Source organism: Diabrotica virgifera, chromosome 10 (genome assembly GCF_917563875.1).
Source record: "Diabrotica virgifera virgifera chromosome 10, PGI_DIABVI_V3a".
Classification (NCBI taxonomy): Eukaryota; Metazoa; Arthropoda; class Insecta; order Coleoptera; family Chrysomelidae; genus Diabrotica; species Diabrotica virgifera.
In genome coordinates, this window is record NC_065452.1 from 51,839,974 (window position 1) to 51,861,851 (window position 21,878).

The 21,878-nt window shown below is 32.5% G+C and overlaps 1 protein-coding gene across 1 annotated transcript in view; it reads right to left on the bottom strand.

Moving 5' to 3' along the window:
• LOC114333186 (26S proteasome non-ATPase regulatory subunit 2) overlaps positions 1-7,794 on the bottom strand; it is a 67,423-nt gene extending 59,629 nt beyond the window's left edge. Inside the window, exons 1-3 of the mRNA XM_028283038.2 lie at positions 7,565-7,794; positions 7,452-7,508; positions 7,060-7,346 (exon numbers count right to left, since the gene is read on the bottom strand). Coding sequence (XP_028138839.1) covers positions 7,060-7,346; positions 7,452-7,508; positions 7,565-7,639 — 419 coding nt within the window. The 5' untranslated portion in view covers positions 7,640-7,794. The remainder of the gene's footprint in view (positions 1-7,059; positions 7,347-7,451; positions 7,509-7,564) is intronic.
• Positions 7,795-21,878: the final 14,084 nt, after the last annotated feature.

A 21,878-nucleotide genomic window follows, 5' to 3' on the forward strand; every position in this document is an offset into this window, starting at 1 on the left:
AAAATAAAAACAGTAACTAAATATACTCTACAAGTGATAGAGGAAAGGAAGAAAAACTTCTCAAAGAAGAACATACAGAACAGAGGGCACTTGAAAGCAAATATTATGTAAAAAATGTAGAAGTAGAAAAACAAGCCAGAAAAGATAAATGAAATGCTAAATATACCAGAGAAAGCAGCGCAAGAAAGTGATCTATGAACACAATACATAATCATATATCTGGACCTCAGAGGTAAAATACACTATGTCAACATGGTGTTATTTTGAACAAGTTCCTTTAATCCACTTATCTTATTAGTTGGATTATACAAATTAGTTATATACAGGGATGGGCATAAGTCAGTTAACCAATTTGCATACCAAATAAAAAATTCTAAACAGAAAACTAATTTATTGATTTGATTAATTATTAAAGTAATTATGGTTTTAAAGTTACTGTTTGTGTTCAAACTGCAGACCACCTTCCTCAATGCACCTAATACGCTGTTGCAGGTTTTATCAAAGAATTCTGGGTTGTTGCAGAGTGCATCGAATTCCTCTTGAATTCTTGTTTTCAAATGTTCAATATCACGTAATGGGGTGGCGAACACTTTATTTTTGAGTAGGGGAACATGGGTAACAATGAGACACGGGGAACAATGAGACACCTGTATTTCTGGCTACCTATGCGACTTTTTCGTCAAAATTTTGGCATGCGCGCTTTAGCTTTTATGTAAGGACCACAAGGTTTCTGTTTGTAGGCATCCCACATGTTTAGTTTCGTTTCGACCGGCAGTGAGTGTTAATATTTGACCAATTCTTTTTTTGTTAAAGGTAGGTATTTTTGAATTTTAAACGAAAAACCTGTTTTCTTTCATTTTTTGGCGAATGGATAATATGCAGGGCCTTATTGTTTGATAATTGGAGATATTTTTTCATTGAATCGATTAAAGGTTAGGTTGAAATTAATTTTTTTTGTTGTAAAGGTCGTTTGGGTAACAATGAGACATTGCTTGTTGGGTAACAATGAGACATGTCGCATTGTATCCCATAATGTAAATTATTTTATATCTTAATTTTAAATTAATTTTTGAAAAAAAATGACGCGAAATCCTCCTAGGAAATTCGACAAAGGAACAATTGCGTACAGCTGTAGATGCTGGATGCAGCATCAGAAGAGTAGCTAAGGAAAATAACTTGAAAGTTTTAGACATTGGCAAGAGAATTGAATTACTATTATAACTTTTCCTCCACATTCAACGAACAAGTTGCAACCTCTGGTTTTAAAAGTCTTTAAGCCATTTAGTTTGGCTTACAACGCTGCCAAAAAGACATAAAAATGATTTTGCCATGTCCTGTTAACTATGGCATAACAAAACGCTTTTTATTCATTTGAAATTAAGTTCAATTTAAATATTCAGCAATATTAATGTTTATGTTTTTCTTATATTACAATAAGGTTTAGTTTATTTATTTCCGAAAGGCAGAAAAATTAATGTTGATATATTTTTTCATTATTTTTCTAATGTTTTGCATAAAAAATTGCACTTTTCAAATAGTGTCTCATTGTACCTCCGCTATGGGTAACAATGAGACAAATGACATTTTGATAGAATATTTTCTGTATTTACTTTATTTATCATTTTTTGCATTATATTCTATTCAAAATTATTTGTAAATACTTATACCATCATGTAAAACTCAAAAAATAAATATTATTTAGCTTAGTTTCTAAAATACTAAGCTCCAAAAAAAAGTGTCTCATTGTTACCCATGTTCCCCTACTCCCCACAAAGCAAAATCGCATGGCGTTATGTCAGGTGACCGTGCTGGCCACTCAATTCTTCCTCTTCTTCCTATCCACATGTCAAACTCGGCATTCAGGTATTCGCGAACTGCAAGTCCGAAGTGCGGAGGAGCGCCGTCTTGTTGAAAATAGCGAATATCTGCAAACTCTGGGTTATTTTCCAAAGTACCCTTTAAATCAATAAGCAGTTCAAGATAATTTTCTGCATTTACACTGCCCTCAAAAAAATACAGCCCAACAAGACCACCGGCGTGAAGTCCAGCCCACACTGTTACTCCAGGAAGATTTAACTCATGAGCAATGGTTTCGTGAGGGTTTTCATCTGCCCAGTAAACACAATTGTGTCTGTTAATCCGTCCGTTTAGTTTGAACTGCGGCTCATCACTCCAAAGAATTTGCTTATAAAATTGTGCGTCGTCATCTGCACAACCAGTATACCACTCGCAAAATTCTAATCTATGATCAGAGTCGTCTTCTGTTATCGCATGTATCAAACATGGACGATAACAATGATAATTAAATTTCTTTAACATGCAACTTACACTTTGGCGAGATATACCTTGAAGCGATGCCCAAACTGTGGATTGCTTGGGCGTCTTAACAAATGTTTCCACAACGAGTTCGATATTTTCATCTGTCACTACCACAAAAGGACGACCACTACGCGGTGCGTCTAATACTGACCCACTTTGTTGAAACCTCTTATGCAACTTGTAAACCATCTGCCTTGTAGGAACAGGCCTATTTGGATACTTAGTAGTGAATTCGTTGAATACCATCTGATAATCTGCATGATAATGTAGGTACGAAGTCAACAGACAGACTCGTTCTTCTGTAGTGTACTTTCCACGGGCTTGGGCTGCCATGGCGACGTGAACTCGGTGACTGACAATCTTGAACTAACAACAAGCTCCACACTCCTTCCGTCATCTCACCAATTCGGTACGGCAAGCACCGTTGCCGCGTCCTCACTATTTTTGAACCGCGTCAGACAGCGTTAACTGACTTATGCCCACCCTGGTATTATCATTAAAATATGGTCATATTGTCTTTCAACAAATTATGGGATATATCAGATTTTTATTAACATCCTAAATGATTTAAACTTAATTTAATTTAATTTATTCAATAAACGGCAGAGCCAATTTACAAAAAATGTATAAAAAAAAATGAAATATTATGGTAAACAGTAAAGATAACCAATTTTAACCTAAAATAACAAATAACAAAAGATAATAAAAATGACAACAATGACAACAATAAAAACCAACAAAATTAAATTAGTAACAATAATAAATAATTAATAAATTATAGAAACTTAGTACTTTACTTCAGTTACTGAATTATGTATGCTTCTTTTAAATACACGAAGACTGTCCACAAATGGATCAAGACTGTTTTGATTATGATTAATTAGACGCAAGGTGCGTGACAATGGGGAGTAAAAGCAATAGTTCGTATTATGATAAGGTATGCGAAAAATTGGGGAAACCCGTCTTTGGACAGTATTGAGGCTTATAGCTTGTAAGATAGTTGGGCAATGATATAGACCATTTAATATTTTATAAATGATTGTTAAATCTGATTTAGCCCTTCTTACTTCCAAGCTATCCAATTTAAATGTTTGATTAACCAGATCATAATTAATGTTAAAACCCTGACAAATATTGATATGAGCTCGAAATGCCAAAGAACGAAGAAATGTTTTCTGGACGGACTCAATATTTCTAATGTGACAATCATAGTAAGGTGACCATATAATTGAGGCATATTCCAGCAATGAGCGCACAAAAGAAACATATAACCTTAAAAAACAATTCGGTGACAGTTGAGAACTATTACGTGTTATAAATTCAAGATTTCGCATACTCCTATTAATCATGTCTGTAATATGTGGTATAAAAGTTAATTTTCTGTCAAACAAAACACCTAAGTCTTTAATACAGTCCACAGATTCAATAACAGTATTGTTCAATATATACGTTTTTACAATGGTATTGTTAGAGCGACTGAAGGTAATACTAAAGCATTTTTTAACATTTAATTCTAGACCATTATCAGTACACCATACACATAAGTTATTTAGATCCTTTTGTAGCAGTACAGTGTCTAGTTCGGACTCAATAACCTTATAAAATTTGAAATCGTCCGCAAAGGCCAGAAGTGCAGAATGTAATATTATAGTACTCAGGTCTCTAATAAACAAGTTAAACAAGACAGGGCCTGAGTGAGACCCCTGTGGAACACCTAAAAGCACCTGAATCTCGCTAGATAAGTAATTGTTAATCCGAACGAACTGAGTACGCCCAGTTAACAAACTATAAGAAAATCTTACAAGGCTCTCACCCAAACCCATTGCACTTAGTTTGGCAACAATATGTTTATGACTAACTCTATCGAATGCCCTTGAGAAGTCCGTGTAAACACTGTCTACCTGTTTGGAGCTCTCAAAGGCATTCAACAGGTCAAACTGATACGTTAAAAGGTTGGTCACGGTGGATCTACCTTGAGAAAATCCATGCTGCTCGTCATTTAATATTTTGCGACAGTGCCAGGATAGATGGGTGGAAAATAATTTATCAAAAAGCTTAGGAATAGCTGATAGTATGCTAATCCCTCGATAGTTATGAACGTCACTCTTATTGCCACTTTTATGGATAGGTGTAAGAAAGCTGACTTTCCAAAAGTCAGGAAAAATACCAGTGGAAATGGACAAGTTAAACACATGCAGCAAGGGTTGGCTCAACGTACAAACACATTTCTTCAGCAGCACAGAGGGAATACCATCTGGGCCATGTGAATACCTACTCTGCAAACTATTTATACCATCAAAGACCTCTGTTAAAGAAAATTGCACTGTATTAAGATCCAAACTATAATTAAAGTTATAGTCAGGAATCTCCCCATCATTGTTTTTATATGATAAAGCAAAATGTTTTGAGAATAAATTTACAATTTCTTGACCACTGTCGGCAGTCTCATTATCAAGAAACATACTATTAGGATATGCACTTGATCTCCGTAAATTATTCACATGTTTATAGAACAGACTAGGGTTAACGGACAATTCTGTATTTATTCTCATTATGTAGTTGTTGTGACATTCATTGCGTAAAATTTTACATCTATCTCTACTTTGTGAAAATAATTGATAGTCCTCATAATTCCCAGTCTGCTTAAATTTACAATGTGCTTTTTTCTTATCAATGATTAGCCTCTGTAATTCCCTGCTAAACCAAGATGGAAAGTTAGATGACTTAAAATGTTTAATCGGGACAAAATAATCAATAGGAGAGTACAAAACATTATAAAAATATTCCACACATTTGTTAATGTCACCATGATCAAGTGCATGATCCCAGGATATGCTAGCTAAATAGTTGTTAATAGCATTAAAATCACAGTTCTTAAAATCGTAGTAAAAAACGTCATATTTTAAATCTAAATCACTTTTAAGAGGGATCATAAACTCATATGCTGGGTGATGCTCTGTTATGGTGGACAGGTTTTCAGAAGCATAATTAACTACAACACTACACATATTTGAAAAAATAAGATCTAGAAACACACCAAAACTATTTGATAAGGAATTCACCTGCTTAAGGTTAAGATAGTTGCAACAGGCACACAAAATATTAGCGGATGTTATAGATGCTGCTCCCTCAACCTGCAAACCATCCTCGGAATTGACCCAGATAGCTTGTGGTAAATTAAAATCACCGCAAATCACAAATTCACAATTTGTATAAACACCCACAAGATCTGAGGCCGCCGAGGAAAATTCTTCATATACAGTCACCGGTGACCCTGGAGGGATATAAACTGCACCGAGAACAATATTTTTCCTGCCAGTTGAAATGTGAACAAAAATATTCTCTAGATTTGAGTTACTGGTATGTACTAATTTTAATTTAATATTTCTCCTGACTGCAATTAATGTGCCACCACCTCTGCTCTTTCCCGTATTTAATTGGTTCCTATCCTGCCTAAATACATTAAAATCAACAAAGCCTAATTCTGCTAATAAGTAATTCTCGTTAAGCCAAGACTCCACAAAAATTAAGACATCATACACACAGGCATTGACAGCGTTGCGAAGTTCTGTTAATTTGGTTCTCAACCCCCCCGCATTATGATAGTAGACATTTAGTTTTTTGAGGTATTTCTGTTGTTTTCTTTAGTTTTTTGTTGAACAACACTAGGAATGCCTTTTATATACTGAATGTGAAGATCCTGCTCAACTTGAGAACGCTGAGCTAGTTCCTCGTGAGCTTTTTTTAGTTGATTACGCTGTAAAACTGTTAAGTCAGCTCTTATTTGCAAGTTGAGGTTATTAATCAATTTACGATTTTTTAAGCAAATATGTGCCAAACCACTATCTGAAAAGACAATCTTTAGAGGTCTCACATTGTTTTGTCTCATTTTACCAAGTCGGAAAGCTTTAAACTCAGAACAAGTGACCTTTAAAGTAGGAAGTAAATCTGAGACAAATTTTTTGTCATGCTCAACCCGATTTTTGGAATTTTCATCTCTGCTTTCAGGAACATTGTAAAAAATAACGTTCTTTGATCGAATTGCCCTGTCATGCATTTCACCATATATCTCGGTAGGAGTTTGATCCTGTATGGGGTTTGATTGGTCGCTACTTACCCCCTGTGATTTGAGAGTATTGAGCTCATTTTTGAGCTCCTGCATTTCAGTTTTAAGCTCAGATAATTCATTACTTAGTTCTCCAGAGCGCAGGGTTTTTATTTCCTCCAAAACACATGTTAACTTTGTTGTGAACACAGGTTAAACACAGTTACTTGAAATGACACAGTGTAGTCTACCTCAGAGGTCCAGATATGAGACCTAACAGGAAAAGCACAAAGGTGTATACAATTAAAGAATAAACAAGGAAACAGAATAAAGAAGGAGAAAGAAATAATACACAGATGGGAGGAATACTTTATAGAAATATATGCTAAAAATGAAATAACACAAGTCATAAAAGATGCAGTAGATTCATCAGAGCTAAAAGTAAATATTGGAGAAATTACAATTGAAGGAATTTGCAAACATTAAAACATCTAAAAAATGGCAAAGCTACGAGAATCAACAATATACCCAGTGACCTAATAAAAGTAGGTACTGAGCAACCAATAGAAAGAAATGTTTCATAAACTTTTGAACAAGTTATGGACTGACGAAGAATTACTGAAAGCTATTATGTTATTGTTTATGATGCTGTATTGCTTCTATAATGGTTACCTACGTTTTATTAAGTTACTTACCTAACATATTCATGTCCCCATTCGCCAATTTTATCCAAATTAGAAAGAAGACGGTATTTCAAACATTCTCTGCCTTCTCCCATTGTCATAGCTAAAACAGATATAATATCTGCACAGACTTTTTTAGTATCAGGATCAGTAATTTTTTCATGTACTGTCTTCATGGTTTCGTAATGGGGCCTCATAAATTTTAACGGCTTAGGAACAGAAGTCATCGAAGTAGTTGAGGCTTGAATATGATTTGATAAAGCTTGCAAAGCAAGTAGGTATCTCTTTTCATCGTTATCCTAATAAAAACATAAAATTAGTAATGTCAGTCATTTTTTTCTTCATTATACTAATAAAAATAAAAAATTAGTAATATTCTAATTGTTTTACAGAATATACAGTACCTGGAGTTTCTCAACACACAAATTTAATTCATCTTGAAGCTGTTTGTCTTCTTCCGACTATAAAAGAATTATATTATAGTAAAATACAATCGTGTCTAAAACCAAAATATTACCAGTTCATTTTTGTTTTTGTCCTCAGTCCCCTTTGTTTTATCCACCTTTGTAGGTTCTACCTTTGTATCGCCCATTCTTATAGATTATTTTGAATGAACTGTTTCTGTTATTAATGTTCACAAATATTTAAAACTAAAGCGTTTTGAAGTTATGGTTAGAATCACTTTACTCATGCACAATGGACCGACTATTTGCACAGTCATGCCAAGCATTCAATCCCTACTGTCACTTTGCTGTCACTCACAGCTCACAGCCAGTGTTGCCAGGTTGCCATTTGTCATTAAAAAGCGGTAAATTTAAAAATAAAACTTTAAACACTTAAAATATAAAATATGCTCAATTCAGCAAAATGTATTATTCTAATAGCTATTTTGCAGAAAATAAAAAAATGCTGTCGTAGAAAAATAGGTATATTTTAGTTTTATGTAATAAAAAATGTAGTTTATAAAAAAATATGTATTGCAAAAAATTTTAAGCATTCACTGTTACCAGATTACAAGATAAGCTTCTATCTCTATGTTTAGCTTTACTGAATTTAATTTGTGTTTGTGACAATTATTTTCTCTCTGGCGTAAATTTAGAACATTATTGAATGAATACAAAATTTGTGGCAGTGGAGGGCAGGAGTACCATCTACATACAAGGCCAACCAGCGACTTTCGTGTTGCATAAAACCCAGGTGCACATTTAGCTAAAATGCCAAAATAATAATAATTATTATTATTGTAATTGTAATATATAATTATTATGTTCTTGCTGTATTATTTTCTTTATAATTCTTGGGAATATATGAGTTTCAAAGGATTTTCCATTCATAATCAATTTAATTTGTCAAAATATTTGTAAAAATATTCATCCAGGACAAAACAAAAGCCAAAAATCAGAGGCTGCTACATATTCTCCACATGGCTGTATGACATGGAGAGCTGGATCCTTACAGAAACTTACAGAAACACTAATGAAAAAATTAGAGGCCATTGAGGAAAATATTGCGGATAAGTTGGGTTGATCGAAGTAGGATCGATAAGTAGGTGTATTGTGTTAAAATTGAACAATTTTGAAATATAAGTAATTTCTATTAATAATTTATATTATTGTACATTTGAATAGGTTAGGCGGCGCCTACCTTGCCTACCCCGATGGGCCGCAACTGAAATGTAATGAATACTTTAAATCCAACTATTGTTTGGTTCTGCGGCTATTAAGCAAGGCCCCAAAGTTCACTGAAGATGGACTGATACTTATGTCCGAAAACGTTTGTTCTGGGAACAACAGGAATCTTTTACAGGAAGAATCTTTGGACCTTATCACGACCCTAACAGCAACCAATATCGAATGAGAACAAATGCTGAAGTCAAGCAGATGTACCTATAGGGCGAGCGACGTAATCCAAGAAATTAAATCACAAGATGGGCTGGCCATGTCCCATGTCCATAGACTCCCTAATAACCGCCTTGCCAAGTTAACCTGGGAGGAAGCCACCACAGGAAGAAGGCCCTTAGGACACCCACGATGGCGATACGGCGAAAACACAAAGACTGCTGGAAATAGCAAAATTAAAAGTCTTACGAAAAATAACAAATCAAACTCTAAGAGACAATGAAATGAGAAGGCAATGGAAATATTGGGGAAAATCAAACCACTTAAAAAAACGAATGGTTTGACAAGGAATGCCAAACTAGCAAGGTTGCCAAGTTGACGTGGCGGTTATATACTTTTTCAACACAATCACTTTTCTTAAACTGTTTTAAAGTCAAATCTTTTTAGGTAAAGATGTAATTGTCATTACAATCAACTCTGGCTAATCCTATATAAACATATTTAACTTGACATGCCACAAGAAAACAGTTTTAGAAACTTATGTACTAAGTACATAGGTGCCTAGTAGTACCTAGGCTAGGTAATGGCAAATTAAACTTTTCAACCCTAGGCCGTCCAGACATTTTGAGGTTTATAAATAAATAATAAATATATAATAATCCCGTGCTATTCTATTTCCACCCTTTCGTTAAAAGTAAAATTTTCCATCTATTTCTATTCAAAATACATCAAAATTGTGTCACAAGAAGTATGAACGTACAGAAACTATAAATGGCAATAACGCAGCGCACCGAAAACCGCTCTACACTGCGAAAACGAAAACAAACAAATACACTCTCAAAAATTTTTTTAAACGTAACATATTTAATTTTAAGATCAGATGTTTATTTACTATGAAGAAACTTATACAAGTTGCTTTTTTATCTATATTAATCTAACAACGATTTACAGCCAGATTATAACATATCGAATGATTCATTATAATTAATTTGACATTATAAACAATGTATATGGCCCCTACATCCGTGAATTTAATTTATACAGCTCTAATAACTTTTACATATTAATTATTTACTGTGGAAATATCATATATTTTTTTGTTTTATTTTATTTTTGGTTATTCTGAGTATTCACCTTTGTTAATTATTTTCTAAAAATTAAGTTTTCATCCCAGAGGGATATATAATGATAGGTAGAGTTAGATAACGACAGGTGGTTGCGTAACACGTAGCGGAAATAAGGAAATGACATATTCTAGAATTTTTCTTACGCCATCTTTCCTTTTCTAAGAATTCGTTAGTGGAGTAAAGTGTTTTCTTAAGATTTTAATAAAAAATATCTCAATTTGGAAAAAAATAGGTACGTAAACAGTTATTTAAGGACCAAATTTAATATTTTTATTATATAAATGAATTTTACGATGTTTTTATAGTATTTTACCACAATATAACTCTTTTAGATTTGAAGTATTACATATGAGGTATCTATAGAACCACAAAAGGCCGGTTTTAAGATTTTTAAACGATTTCTACAGAAATATAGACAAATTTCGTACTATAAAGGTAAGTAAGATTTGAAAATTAATATTTTAACATCCATTTTTAATGTAATATTGTACAAAACTGCTTTTCGACACTTCTACTTTCTGTTTTTATGCAGATTTTTTTGCATAAAATAAGGCGACAAAGACATTGTTTCTGGTTGTGTTAGTCGTGAAGATAATTTTAATATAAAAGGATTTATTTTTCTACAGAAAATTAGTTAATTTAAAACTGAGCTGTATTATGAGATTTTTTATTACAATTGTGGTATATTTGTGTATTTGAATTGAAAGATTTAGGTATTTTTTTTATTCCGGAATACTTTTAACAGGTTTCATTACGCCCACTTGTCCACTCAAGTGGGCGGACATCATATTTTTAAGTAAAATACAAAAACAATGTCCACCCAAGCGCGTGAAAAAAAATATAGCTGATTGAATGATTTTATTAATGTATTTGAATTATGAACATTTTCAAACTTGTTCTTGGTATGTAACTTATTTTGTGGTATGTTGAAATTGATCTTGTATCAATAATAAACCACTAAAATGTACATTTAGTTATTAGATACCTTTTCTTTTCACCTACGCATGTCAAAAGGTAGTACCTATCATCATCAGTCAGCCAATCGCGTCCACTGCTGGACATAGGCCTCCCTAAGTTCTTTCCAGTGTTCTAAGCGGGTGGGAAAGTATAGCTGATTCAAACATTTTATTTATTTATTTGGATTATGAACATTTTCAAATTTGTTGTTGATATGTAACTTATTTTTTGGTATGTTGAAATGGATCTTATATCAATAATAAACCACTAAAATGTACATTTAGTTATTAGATACCTTTTCTTTTCACCTACGAATGTCAAAAGGTAGTACCTATCATCATCAGTCAGCCAATCGCGTCCACTGCTGGACATAGGCCTCCCTAAGTTCTTTCCAGTGTTCTAAGCGGGTGGGAAAGTATAGCTGATTCAAACATTTTATTTATTTATTTGGATTATGAACATTTTCAAACTTGTTGTTGGTATGTAACTTATTTTGTGGTATGTTGAAATTGATCTTGTATCAATAATAAACCACTAAAATGTACATTTAGTTATCAGATACCTTTTCTTTTCACCCACGCATGTCAAAAGATAGTACCTATCATCATCAGTTAGCCAATCGCGTCCACTGCTGGACATAGGCCTCCCTAAGTTCTTTCCAGTGTTCTAAGCGGGAGGGAAAATATAGCTGATTCAAACATTTTATTAATTTATTTGGATTATGAACATTTTCAAACTTGTTGTTGGTATGTAACTTATTTTTTGGTATGATGAAATTCATCTTGTATCAATAATAAACCACTAAAATGTACATTTAGTTATCAGGTACCTTTTCTTTTCACCTACGCATGTCAAAAGGTTGTACCTACCATCATCAATCAGCCAATTGCGTGCACTGCTGGACATAGGCCTCCCAAGTTCTTTCCAGAGTTCTAAGCGGGTGGGAAAAATATAGCTGATTCAAACATTTTATTTATTTATTTGGATTATGAACATTTTCAAACTTATTGTTGGTATGTAACTTATTTTTTGGTATGTTGAAATTGATCTTGTATCAATAATAAACCACTAAAATTTACATTTAGTTATTAGATACATTTTCTTTTCACCTACGCATGTCAAAAGGTAGTACCTATCATCATCAGTCAGCCAATCGTGTCCACTGCTGGACATAGGCCTCCCTAAGTTCTTTCCAGTGTTCTAAGCGGGTGGGAAAGTATAGCTGATTCAAACATTTTATTTATTTATTTGGATTATGAACATTTTCAAACTTGTTGGTATGTAACTTATTTTTTGGTATGTTGAAATTGATCTTGTATCAATAATAAACCACTAAAATTTACATTTAATTATTAGATACCTTTTGTTTTCACCTACGCATGTCAAAAGGTAGTACCTATCATCATCAGTCAGCCAATCGTGTCCACTGCTGGACATAGGCCTTCCTAAGTTCTTTCCAGTGTTCTAAGCGGGTGGGAAAGTATAGCTGATTCAAACATTTTATTTATTTATTTGGATTATGAACATTTTCAAACTTGTTGTTGGTATGTAACTTATTTTTTGGTATGTTGAAATTGATCTTGTATTAATAATAAACCACTAAAATGTACATTTAGTTATCAGGTACTTTTTCTTTTCACCTACGCATGTCAAAAGGTAGTAGCTACCATCATCAATCAGCCAATTGCGTGCACTGCTGGACATAGGCCTCCCTAAGTTCTTTCCAGAGTTCTAAGCGCGTGGGAAAAATATAGCTGATTCAAACATTTTATTTATTTATTTGGATTATGAACATTTTCAAACTTGTTGTTGGTATGTAACTTTTTTTTGGTATTTTAAAGTCAAAAGGCAGATATCGAGCACTGAATTTAATTAAATCTTGCCCAAGTATACTTTCGCTCAGAAGAGCATCCTCAGGGGCATTTCGTCAATAAAAAGAAGGTATCCTCGAATGTCATTTAACCCTTAAACGCCCAAGGGTGGGTAAAAAATGTCCACCTAATGCGTATTTCCTTGTAACATATTTATTACGTGTTTAAAAATTTTCCAAAAATTATTTATTATTAAAAAGACAGCCTTTTATCGAATGATAAATTGGATTTATGGATATTTTTGAAAATAAAATTAATATCTTGAGTTAAATATGGGTGGGCAAAAAAGTACACATTTGGTAAAACTTGTTACTAAAGGATTCTATTTAATTTCTCATTGGTAGGAACATAATACATATAATTATCGACGTATAATTACATAATCTACATAATTATCCGCAAATGAAGAGTCTGAAAGTAAGAATGTGGAGAATATCGAAAAATCTGAATTATTGGCTTTTACTGGTATGTTATTTTTGATGTACATTCTAATTTTGTTGTAAGGTTTGTAAATTGTTTATATTAATATTTTAGAAGATGCTATGTTTATTAAGCATAAGATTCTTAAGTTTAATCAATTTCCAACAACTCTCAATAAATATATTAGCTATGTTCGAGGTGGACATTTTTTACCCACCCTTGGGCGTACATGGAACCTAAAAAAGGTTGGGCGTTTAAGGGTTAATTATTATAGATCATTTTGATGGCAAACTTAATATTGACGAAATGCCCCTGAGGATGCTCTTCTGAGCGAAAGTATACTTGGGCAAGATTTAATTAAATTCAGTGCTAGATATCTGCCTTTTGACTTTAAAATTCATTTATTCGAGCATTCAACCATTTCCTAATTTTTTTGGTATGTTGAAATTGATCTTGTATCAATAATAAACCACTAAAATTTACATTTAGTTATTAGATACCTTTTCTTTTCACCTACGCATGTCAAAAGGTCGTACCTATCATAATCACCATCAATCAGTCAATCGCGTATACTGCTGGACATAGGTCTTCCTAAGTTCTTTCCAGTGTTCTCTACACTGAGCCGCTTCTAGTCAGTTTATCGCTACTCTTTTTATATCGTCGGTCCATCTACACTCAGGTGCAAAAAATATTTGGTCCTTTTCGATGTCTCGAATTTCCTAAACCTGTTGTTCGATTTAAGCGATTTTTTTACCAAGTTATAGTCTTATTTATTAACAATATCGCTGTAATAATATTGTTGCTAGACAGGTAAACTGTCATTATATACCGGGTGTACGAATCAAACTGTGTTTTTTCTCTCAAATTTCGCATCACCCTGTGAAATATTCTTGCATTTATGAAATACTTAAATTAAAACCCAACTATAGCCTCAGGTTATCTTGACATTCTGTTTTTAGATTCATTCTTTATGTTGGATAATAAAAAAGTTAGCTACTTTAACAACTAGCCATGTTCGTCATCAGTACCTACAGTGTTTCTAAATAGTGCGACAAACTTTAAGGAGTAATTTTACATGAGAAAATAATTAGCTTTATAATCATATTTCCGCAAAAGCTTCTTTTCGAGATATGGCATGTTCAATTTTTTTACAAACTGACGATTTATTTATTGCTTTATAACCAGTTGAGATATGCAAATGGAATTTGGTAGGTTTTAAGAGGATTGCGGATTTTTTGACGGATTTATTGCGGATTTATTTTGACGGAGCTATTGCAGATTTTTTGACATACAGTTAAGAATTTTATATTCATCATTGGCGTGCATACGGGTAATACGATCGGTTATATTACCCGCGTATGCACGCCAATGGTAAATATTAAAATTTTAATTGTATGTCAAGAAATGTGCAATAATTACGTCTTAAAACCCACCAAATTTGATTTGCATATCTCAACCGGTTTTAAACCAATAAATTAATCGTCAGTTTGTAAAAAAAATTGAACATACCGTATCTCGGAAAGAAGCTTTTGCGGAAATATGATTATAAAGCTAACTGTCATTATTTTCTCATGTCGCTTTCTTAACATTATGTTTTTTGACTCATTCACTTATGTTGGATAATAAAAAAGTTAGGTACTTTAACAATTTACCATTTTCTTCATCAATACAGGGTGTTTCAAAATAAGTGCGACAAAGTTTAAGGGTTAATTCTACATGAAAAAATATTGACAGTTTGCTTTATGAACATATGTCCGCAAATGCTTCATTTTCGAAATACAGGATGGTGAATTTTTTCTTACAAACTGACGATTTATTTATTGCTCTAAAACCGGTTGAAGTATGCAAATGAAATTTGGTAGGTCTTAAGAGGTAGTTATTTTACATTTTTTGACATACAACTAAAATTTTATATTAACCATTGGCGTGCATACAGGGCATATGACCGGGTTATATAACCCGTATGCACGCTAATGGTGAATATAAAATACAGAATTGTACTTCAAAAAATGCGTAATAACTACCTCTTAAAACTCACCAAATTTCATTGGCATATCCCAACCGGTTTTAGAGCAATAAATAAATCGTCAGTGTGTAAGAAAAAATTCAACATCCCGTATGTCGGAAACGAAGCATTTGCAGACATATGTTCATAAATCAAACGGTCATTATTTTTTCATGGAGAATTACCCCTTAAAATTTGTTGCGCTTATATAGATGAAACACCCTGTATTGATGAAGAACATGACTAGTTGTCAAAGTACCTAACTTTTTTATTATCCAACAAAAGTGAATCAGTCACAAAGCAGCATGTTAGGAAAAGATAAGGCTAGAATTGAGTTTTAATTTCAATATTTTTTAAATGCTAGAATATTCCACAAGGTGTTCCGAACTTTGAGGAAAAAACACAGTATAATTGTTACACCCGGTATATAGTGACATTTACATGTTTAGCAACAATATTAAAACATCGATATTCTTAAAGAATAAGGCTATAACATACTAAAAAAATCACTAAAATCGGACAACAGGTTTAGAAGATTCGAGACTTCAAAAATGACCCATTTTTAAGGTGTCCCGATTTTTTTGGCCAGGAGTGTACAATATTTTGAGTTGATGAAAAAAATACCTGGCACTTACCTTAGACTTACTATAGACTCTATAGTCTATAGTTTTGGTTCCTTAACATGCCTATGACATTTGAATCCCATCTGTGATCCCATACTGTACAAATTTCGGCGTACAGTGGTCTCTGGCCTCCGATACTGAATACTCTTCTTCTTTCAATTTATTCCTTACTTACATCCCTATGGGTGAATTTTCAGTGTTTTATAGCCAAATTCTTTAAAATTCATTACCCTCTGGGCTGGGGGAGACAGAAAGCTTTCTGCCACACCTACCACTCCGAACCGAGGTAACTGATTAAGGATACACCTTTTTTTGGCTATTTCTCATTGACTATAAATATTATAATATTAACACTCACCACTGCAAATTTTACGAAAGTTGAACATCAATCACTAATTTAACTAAAAAAACACAAGTTGAAAAATATGAAGTCATTGAGCACTTTTATCACAGTCTATTGTACTGCCACCTATCAAGTTATCACAAATCAATCAAAAATTTTCGCCATTTTTAACTTAATTATGTAGCACGATTATTAAGTAATTGTTATTTAATCCATTAAGCAGTTCTGTATCACTTTGAAGATACCTTTAAGGTGCTTGATATTAAAAACACTGATAGTTCTAGGGAGAGTCTAATAATTTGAGCAGGAACTATAGACAGTCGCGTACGAAAAAACACCACCAGACATTTTAGCGACGGTAACAAACTGTATAAAAAGTAGTGTATGTACCTATTGACAAATCATACGGCGGCAAACTATCGCTGAAAAGACAATGCTAAGTTGTATTTCCCTCACTATAACCTGTATTTCTTCACAGCTTCTTTTGAACACAATAAAGTACACTAGATAGATTCACCTTCAGTAGCTACAAAATATAACACCTTCTTCTTAAATCCACTTCACAAAACCACTTGACCATACCTACATATAACCCCTACTGATCGCTACTCATTTTACTAAAACCTACAACTCTAATTATAGACTAAGAGCTCAAGAGCTGGGATAGGTAAAATTTGCTAATCATTTTAGGCACCTTAAGGATATACGACATAAATATAACTTAAGGGGTTACATAGGTCTTGCGGGTAAAAAAAGTGACTTTTTAAAAAAATTATATCTCGAAAACTAAAAATTATTTTTATTTATAATTGAAACGTAAAAGTATAGTACTTAAGGTACTCCCAAAAAATTTTCAGCCAAAAATATTCATTTTTGTAGAGTTGACTGCAATTTTTCGACAAAAGAGTATTTTTGTGCGGTGGGCAGCATAACTTAGTCCAGTCTCATTTGAAATCAAAAAATCAAAAAGTTTCTTGTAGTTTATACCTCTGGCTAGTGAATGAACAAAGGAACTTTTATTAGGTGAAGTCGTTTTTGTTTTATAAAAAAAACTACTTTAAAAATGGTCATTTTTGAAAAAATGAGAAAAATTGGGGTCGAAAATGTGTTTAAGCTTATGTAAAATCTTCAAATTTCATTTAGTTTTAATTCCTTCGTTCATTCACTACCCAGAGGTAGTAACTACAAGAAATTTTTTGATTTTTTGATTTCAGATGAGACTGGACTTAGTTATGCCGCAAAAAAGGGCTGTTGTCGAAAAATTGCAATCAACTATACAAAAATGAATATTTTTGGCTGAAAATTTTTTTGAGACCTACCTTAAGTACTATACTTTTACATGTTCCAATTGTAAATAAAAATAATTTTTAGTTTTCGAGATATAATTTTTTCAAAAAGTCACTTTTTTACCCGCAAGACCTATGTAACCCCTTAAATAGTAGAAACAAAAACAAAACGTATGACCACCATGCCGTCAATTTTCAGTGGCACATGACAGTGGAAAATCAAAATTTTCACCTATAGACGAGACAAATAGATTACGGGTACTCCCTGTTAAGACATGCAAAATGCCTTCATTCCCAGAACTCATTTTTTTACATTCTATGTATTTAAAAAATAATAAAATTCAGCGCAATTTTAACCCACTACCCCCTTCCTTCATCTCCAACCATCAAAAACGTCATTTTTCGTTTTTATTTTTTTTTAGGTAAGATGCAATCAATTTTAAAATTTCAAAAAAATTAGGGGGTGATTTTCCCGATTTTTTTACCAAAAAAAAGGGACTAACTTTATTTTGAGTGTAACTTGTTTACTTTTGATGCTAGAAATTTTTTTATAAAACAAAAATGAAGCTTTGTTGATGAAGCACAGTTGAGGCTTTTACAAAATCTGTTTATTTTTTTAGACACGTAGGTTTAATTTTTTTTTGAAAAAAAGCGTATGACTTTTTTTAAGGTGGCTGCAGGTCTCATTCTTTTATTTTTGTAGATACTTTATCAAATACTATATTTCTAATTTTTCAGATTTTTTCATTTTTTCGTAAGGTTCGCCACCTTTAAAAACCGAAAAACTGTTGTTTTGGGGGGTTTTGGGGGGTTTAAAGGTGTTTCTCCAATTTTTAAATATTCTAAAGGACTCAGTTACTTTAAGTGTCCAGAAACTCTACCGACAAACGAAGACAGGAGATTATTCAGATAATTTTAAGATAATTTAACCCAATTCACTTAGTCCGAAAATGCTTCCTAAGGGAATTAGAGCTCTTTGAAGATGGCGTCTTGTAATTAGTTTTTCTTAAATACCTCCAGAATGCTTTTATTTAGAAAAACAAAAATTGGTACGCGTATTTATCTTCAAGATATAAATCTAATCCATTTATTGCAAATTTCTAGTACTGATCATAGGCGTCCGTTTTAGGTAGGGCAACGGTTATTTTATCGCATAACTTTTTTATCTTTAACTTTTATGCATTTATGACACTGGATTATTAAATTGTGAAGTATTCTAATACTAAAAGGTGCTCTTCTTTTAAATCGGTAGGGCACACCGTTTTCTAGAAAAATCGATTTGAAAATTTTTCGCTCTATGAATTAAAAAAAAAATTTCAAAAAAAAACTGTTTAGAAGGACGAAAACTGGTACATTTATTTATATTCCAGAGATAGGTAAATCGATTTCATTAAATGCGAATTTCTAGTTCTGGTCATAGGCGTCCGTTTTGGGTAGGTCAACAGTTATTTTATAGCATACCTTTCTTGTCTTGAATTTTTGAGTATTTTTGACACTAGATTATTAAATTTTGAGGTATTCGAGTACTAAAAGTTACTCTTACTTTATGTTGGTAAAATACTTCGTTTTTTGTTGAAAAGTTCTTCCAATTTTTTTTTTAAATTATAAAAACGAAAAACTTTCAAATCGATTTTTCTAGAAAACGGTGTGTCCTACCGACTTAAAGCAAGAGTACCTTTTAGTACTAGAATACCTCACAATTTAATAATCCGGTGTCAGAAATGCATAAAAGTTAAGGACAAAAAAGTTATGCGATAAAATACCCGTTGCTCTACCCAAAACGGACGCCTATGACCAGTACTAGAAATTTGCAATGAGTGGAATCGATTCATCTCTGAAAAGTAAATATGCATACCAATTTTCTTTTTTGTAAATAGACGCGTTCTGGAGGTATTTAAGAAAGACTAATTTCATGACGCCATCTTCAAAGAGCTCTAGCTCCCTTAAGAAGCATTTTCGGACTAGGTGAATTGGGTTAAATTGTCTTAAAATTATCTAAGGAATCTCCTGTCTTCGTTTGTCGGTAGAGTTTCTGGACAGCCTGTATAACCTATGAGCAATACTTTTACTTTTTCTAAAATTTTGGGTTAGGTCTACCGATTTTCCCCAAATTTTAGTATGTTATTGTACTACAAACACAAAGACATTCTGAATTTTTTCAGATTTTTCTAAGTCCAGGCGGCCATTTTGTGAGCCTTAAAAGGGCAAGCCATAGCCCTTTTTAACGCTTTTTTGAAAATTTTTTATCTCAGCTCCCTCTTAACAAAAAATAATTTTGAGAACTTCATATTTTAGCTATTGATGTCTACTTTTAACAAAAATTTTTTAAACTTTTGGCAAATATCAATGCGCCATTTTGGCAAACATTAAAATAGGTCCACTTTTTACTTTTAATAAATAACTTTCTAATATTTACTTCCAATAAAATAACTTTTAAGTAAGTACTGCATCCATTTTTATCAAGTAACAAATTAAAAGATCTCTAAAAGATCTACAATTTAACATGTAAAGTTATTTTTAGACTTTACGACTTTTTGAGCTATGGACGTTTGAAAAGTGCCCTTTTTACAAAAAACGCGTTTTTTCGCATATTTAAAGAGGTGGAACTTTTTTCTGCCAAATTCGAATTGCACAAAAAATTTTTTGGAGGTAGTTTTTTATGTATACTACAGGTTCCCAAAGGATTTTGTTTGGCTATTTGCTTTTAAACCTCTCATCTGAACCCCCAAAAATCGAGAATTTTGATTCTTTCGTGAGCTAATGTACCTTGCCCTGCTGACCTTCCTCGCTCAAGCAGGGGCTACGTAGCCCTTTATACATAATAAATTGTGAAAGTAGAAAAAAAGACCTTTAATTTAAGCTCCAAAAAAAGTCCCTAGCGTTTACGGAACCAAAGTTATGACAATTTTAAAATTTCGTTAACTCAAAATATATGTCCATGTTGTGAGGCCGTTGCTGTATGAACAAATTAATCAGATTTTTTAGCGTTGAAATATATTTTTTTTAGGTTTTTTGGATCGTTCTAAACAAAAAAGGTCTCTTCTCATTTTTCCCTAAAATTGATAGTTTTCGCGTTATAAGTGGTGTAAAACTGAAAAAATGCGAAAATACGCATTTTCTAGGCTTAAACATTCATAATGTACAATTTTTAAGGTAGCTAAGTGACTACATTAAAGTTTAAATATTCAGTTTTAAGATTCTGGTGAGAAATATGGCCGTATTTCAATATAGACCGATGTTTTTAAATTATTTAATATTATGAGAGTCGGCACGGCCGTTTAATAGTCGAGTAGATGCGCATAATTAACAATTAAAAAACAACGCTCTGTATTAAGATAAGCCACCATTTTTCACCAGAATCTTAAAACTTAATATGTAGTCTTCAATTTAGGTACTTGTCAATCTCAAAAATAATAACTTACATATAAGTTTTCAAGCCTCGAAAATTCGAATTTTCGCATTTTTCAGAATTAAATCGATTTTTACAGGTTCAGATGAAGGATTTAAAAGCAAATAGCCAAAGAAATTCCTTTGAGAGCTTATAAAACATGTTAAGAAATACCTTCAAAAAATTTTTTGTGCAATTCGAAGTTGGCAGAAAAAAGTTCCACCTCTTTGAAAATGCGTAAAAACGCGTTTTTTGTAAAAATGGCACTTTTCAAACGTCCATAGCTCAAAAAGTTGTAAAGTCTAAAAAAAACTTTACATGTCAAATTATAGATCTTTTAATTTGTTACTTGATAAAAATGGATGCAGTACTTAAAAGTTATTTTATTGCTGTTTGAATATGGTCGTTTTTGGTAAAAAGTGGACCGAGCCAAAAAGGCGCAATGATATTTGCCAAAAGTTTAAAAAAATCACGTTAAAAGTAGACATCAATAGCTAAAATATGACGTTCTCAAAATTATTTTCTGTAAAGAGGGAGTCGAGACCAAAATTTTTCAAAAAAGCGTTAAAAGGGGCTATGTCTTGACGTTTTAAGGCTCATAAAATGGCCGCCTGGTCTTGGAAAAATCTGAAAAAATTCAGAATTTCTTTCTGTTTGTAGTACAATAACATACTAAAATTTGGGGAAAATCGCTAGATCTCCCCCCAAAATTTTAGAAAAAGTAAAAATATTGATCATTAATAAACCTTGATTTTATCTATTTTGAATTCTATAAAATAGGAAAAATCCCCAAAAACACCTAAAAAAATTTTTTCGGAGATTTGAAGGTGGCCAACCTTACTGAAAAATCTGAAAAAATATAGTGTTTGATAAAGTACATAAAATATCAAAAAAAAATAGACCTGCAACCATCTCCATAAAATTTATACGCATTTTGTCAAAAAATAAAAATACAAATTTTTTGACGTTCTGT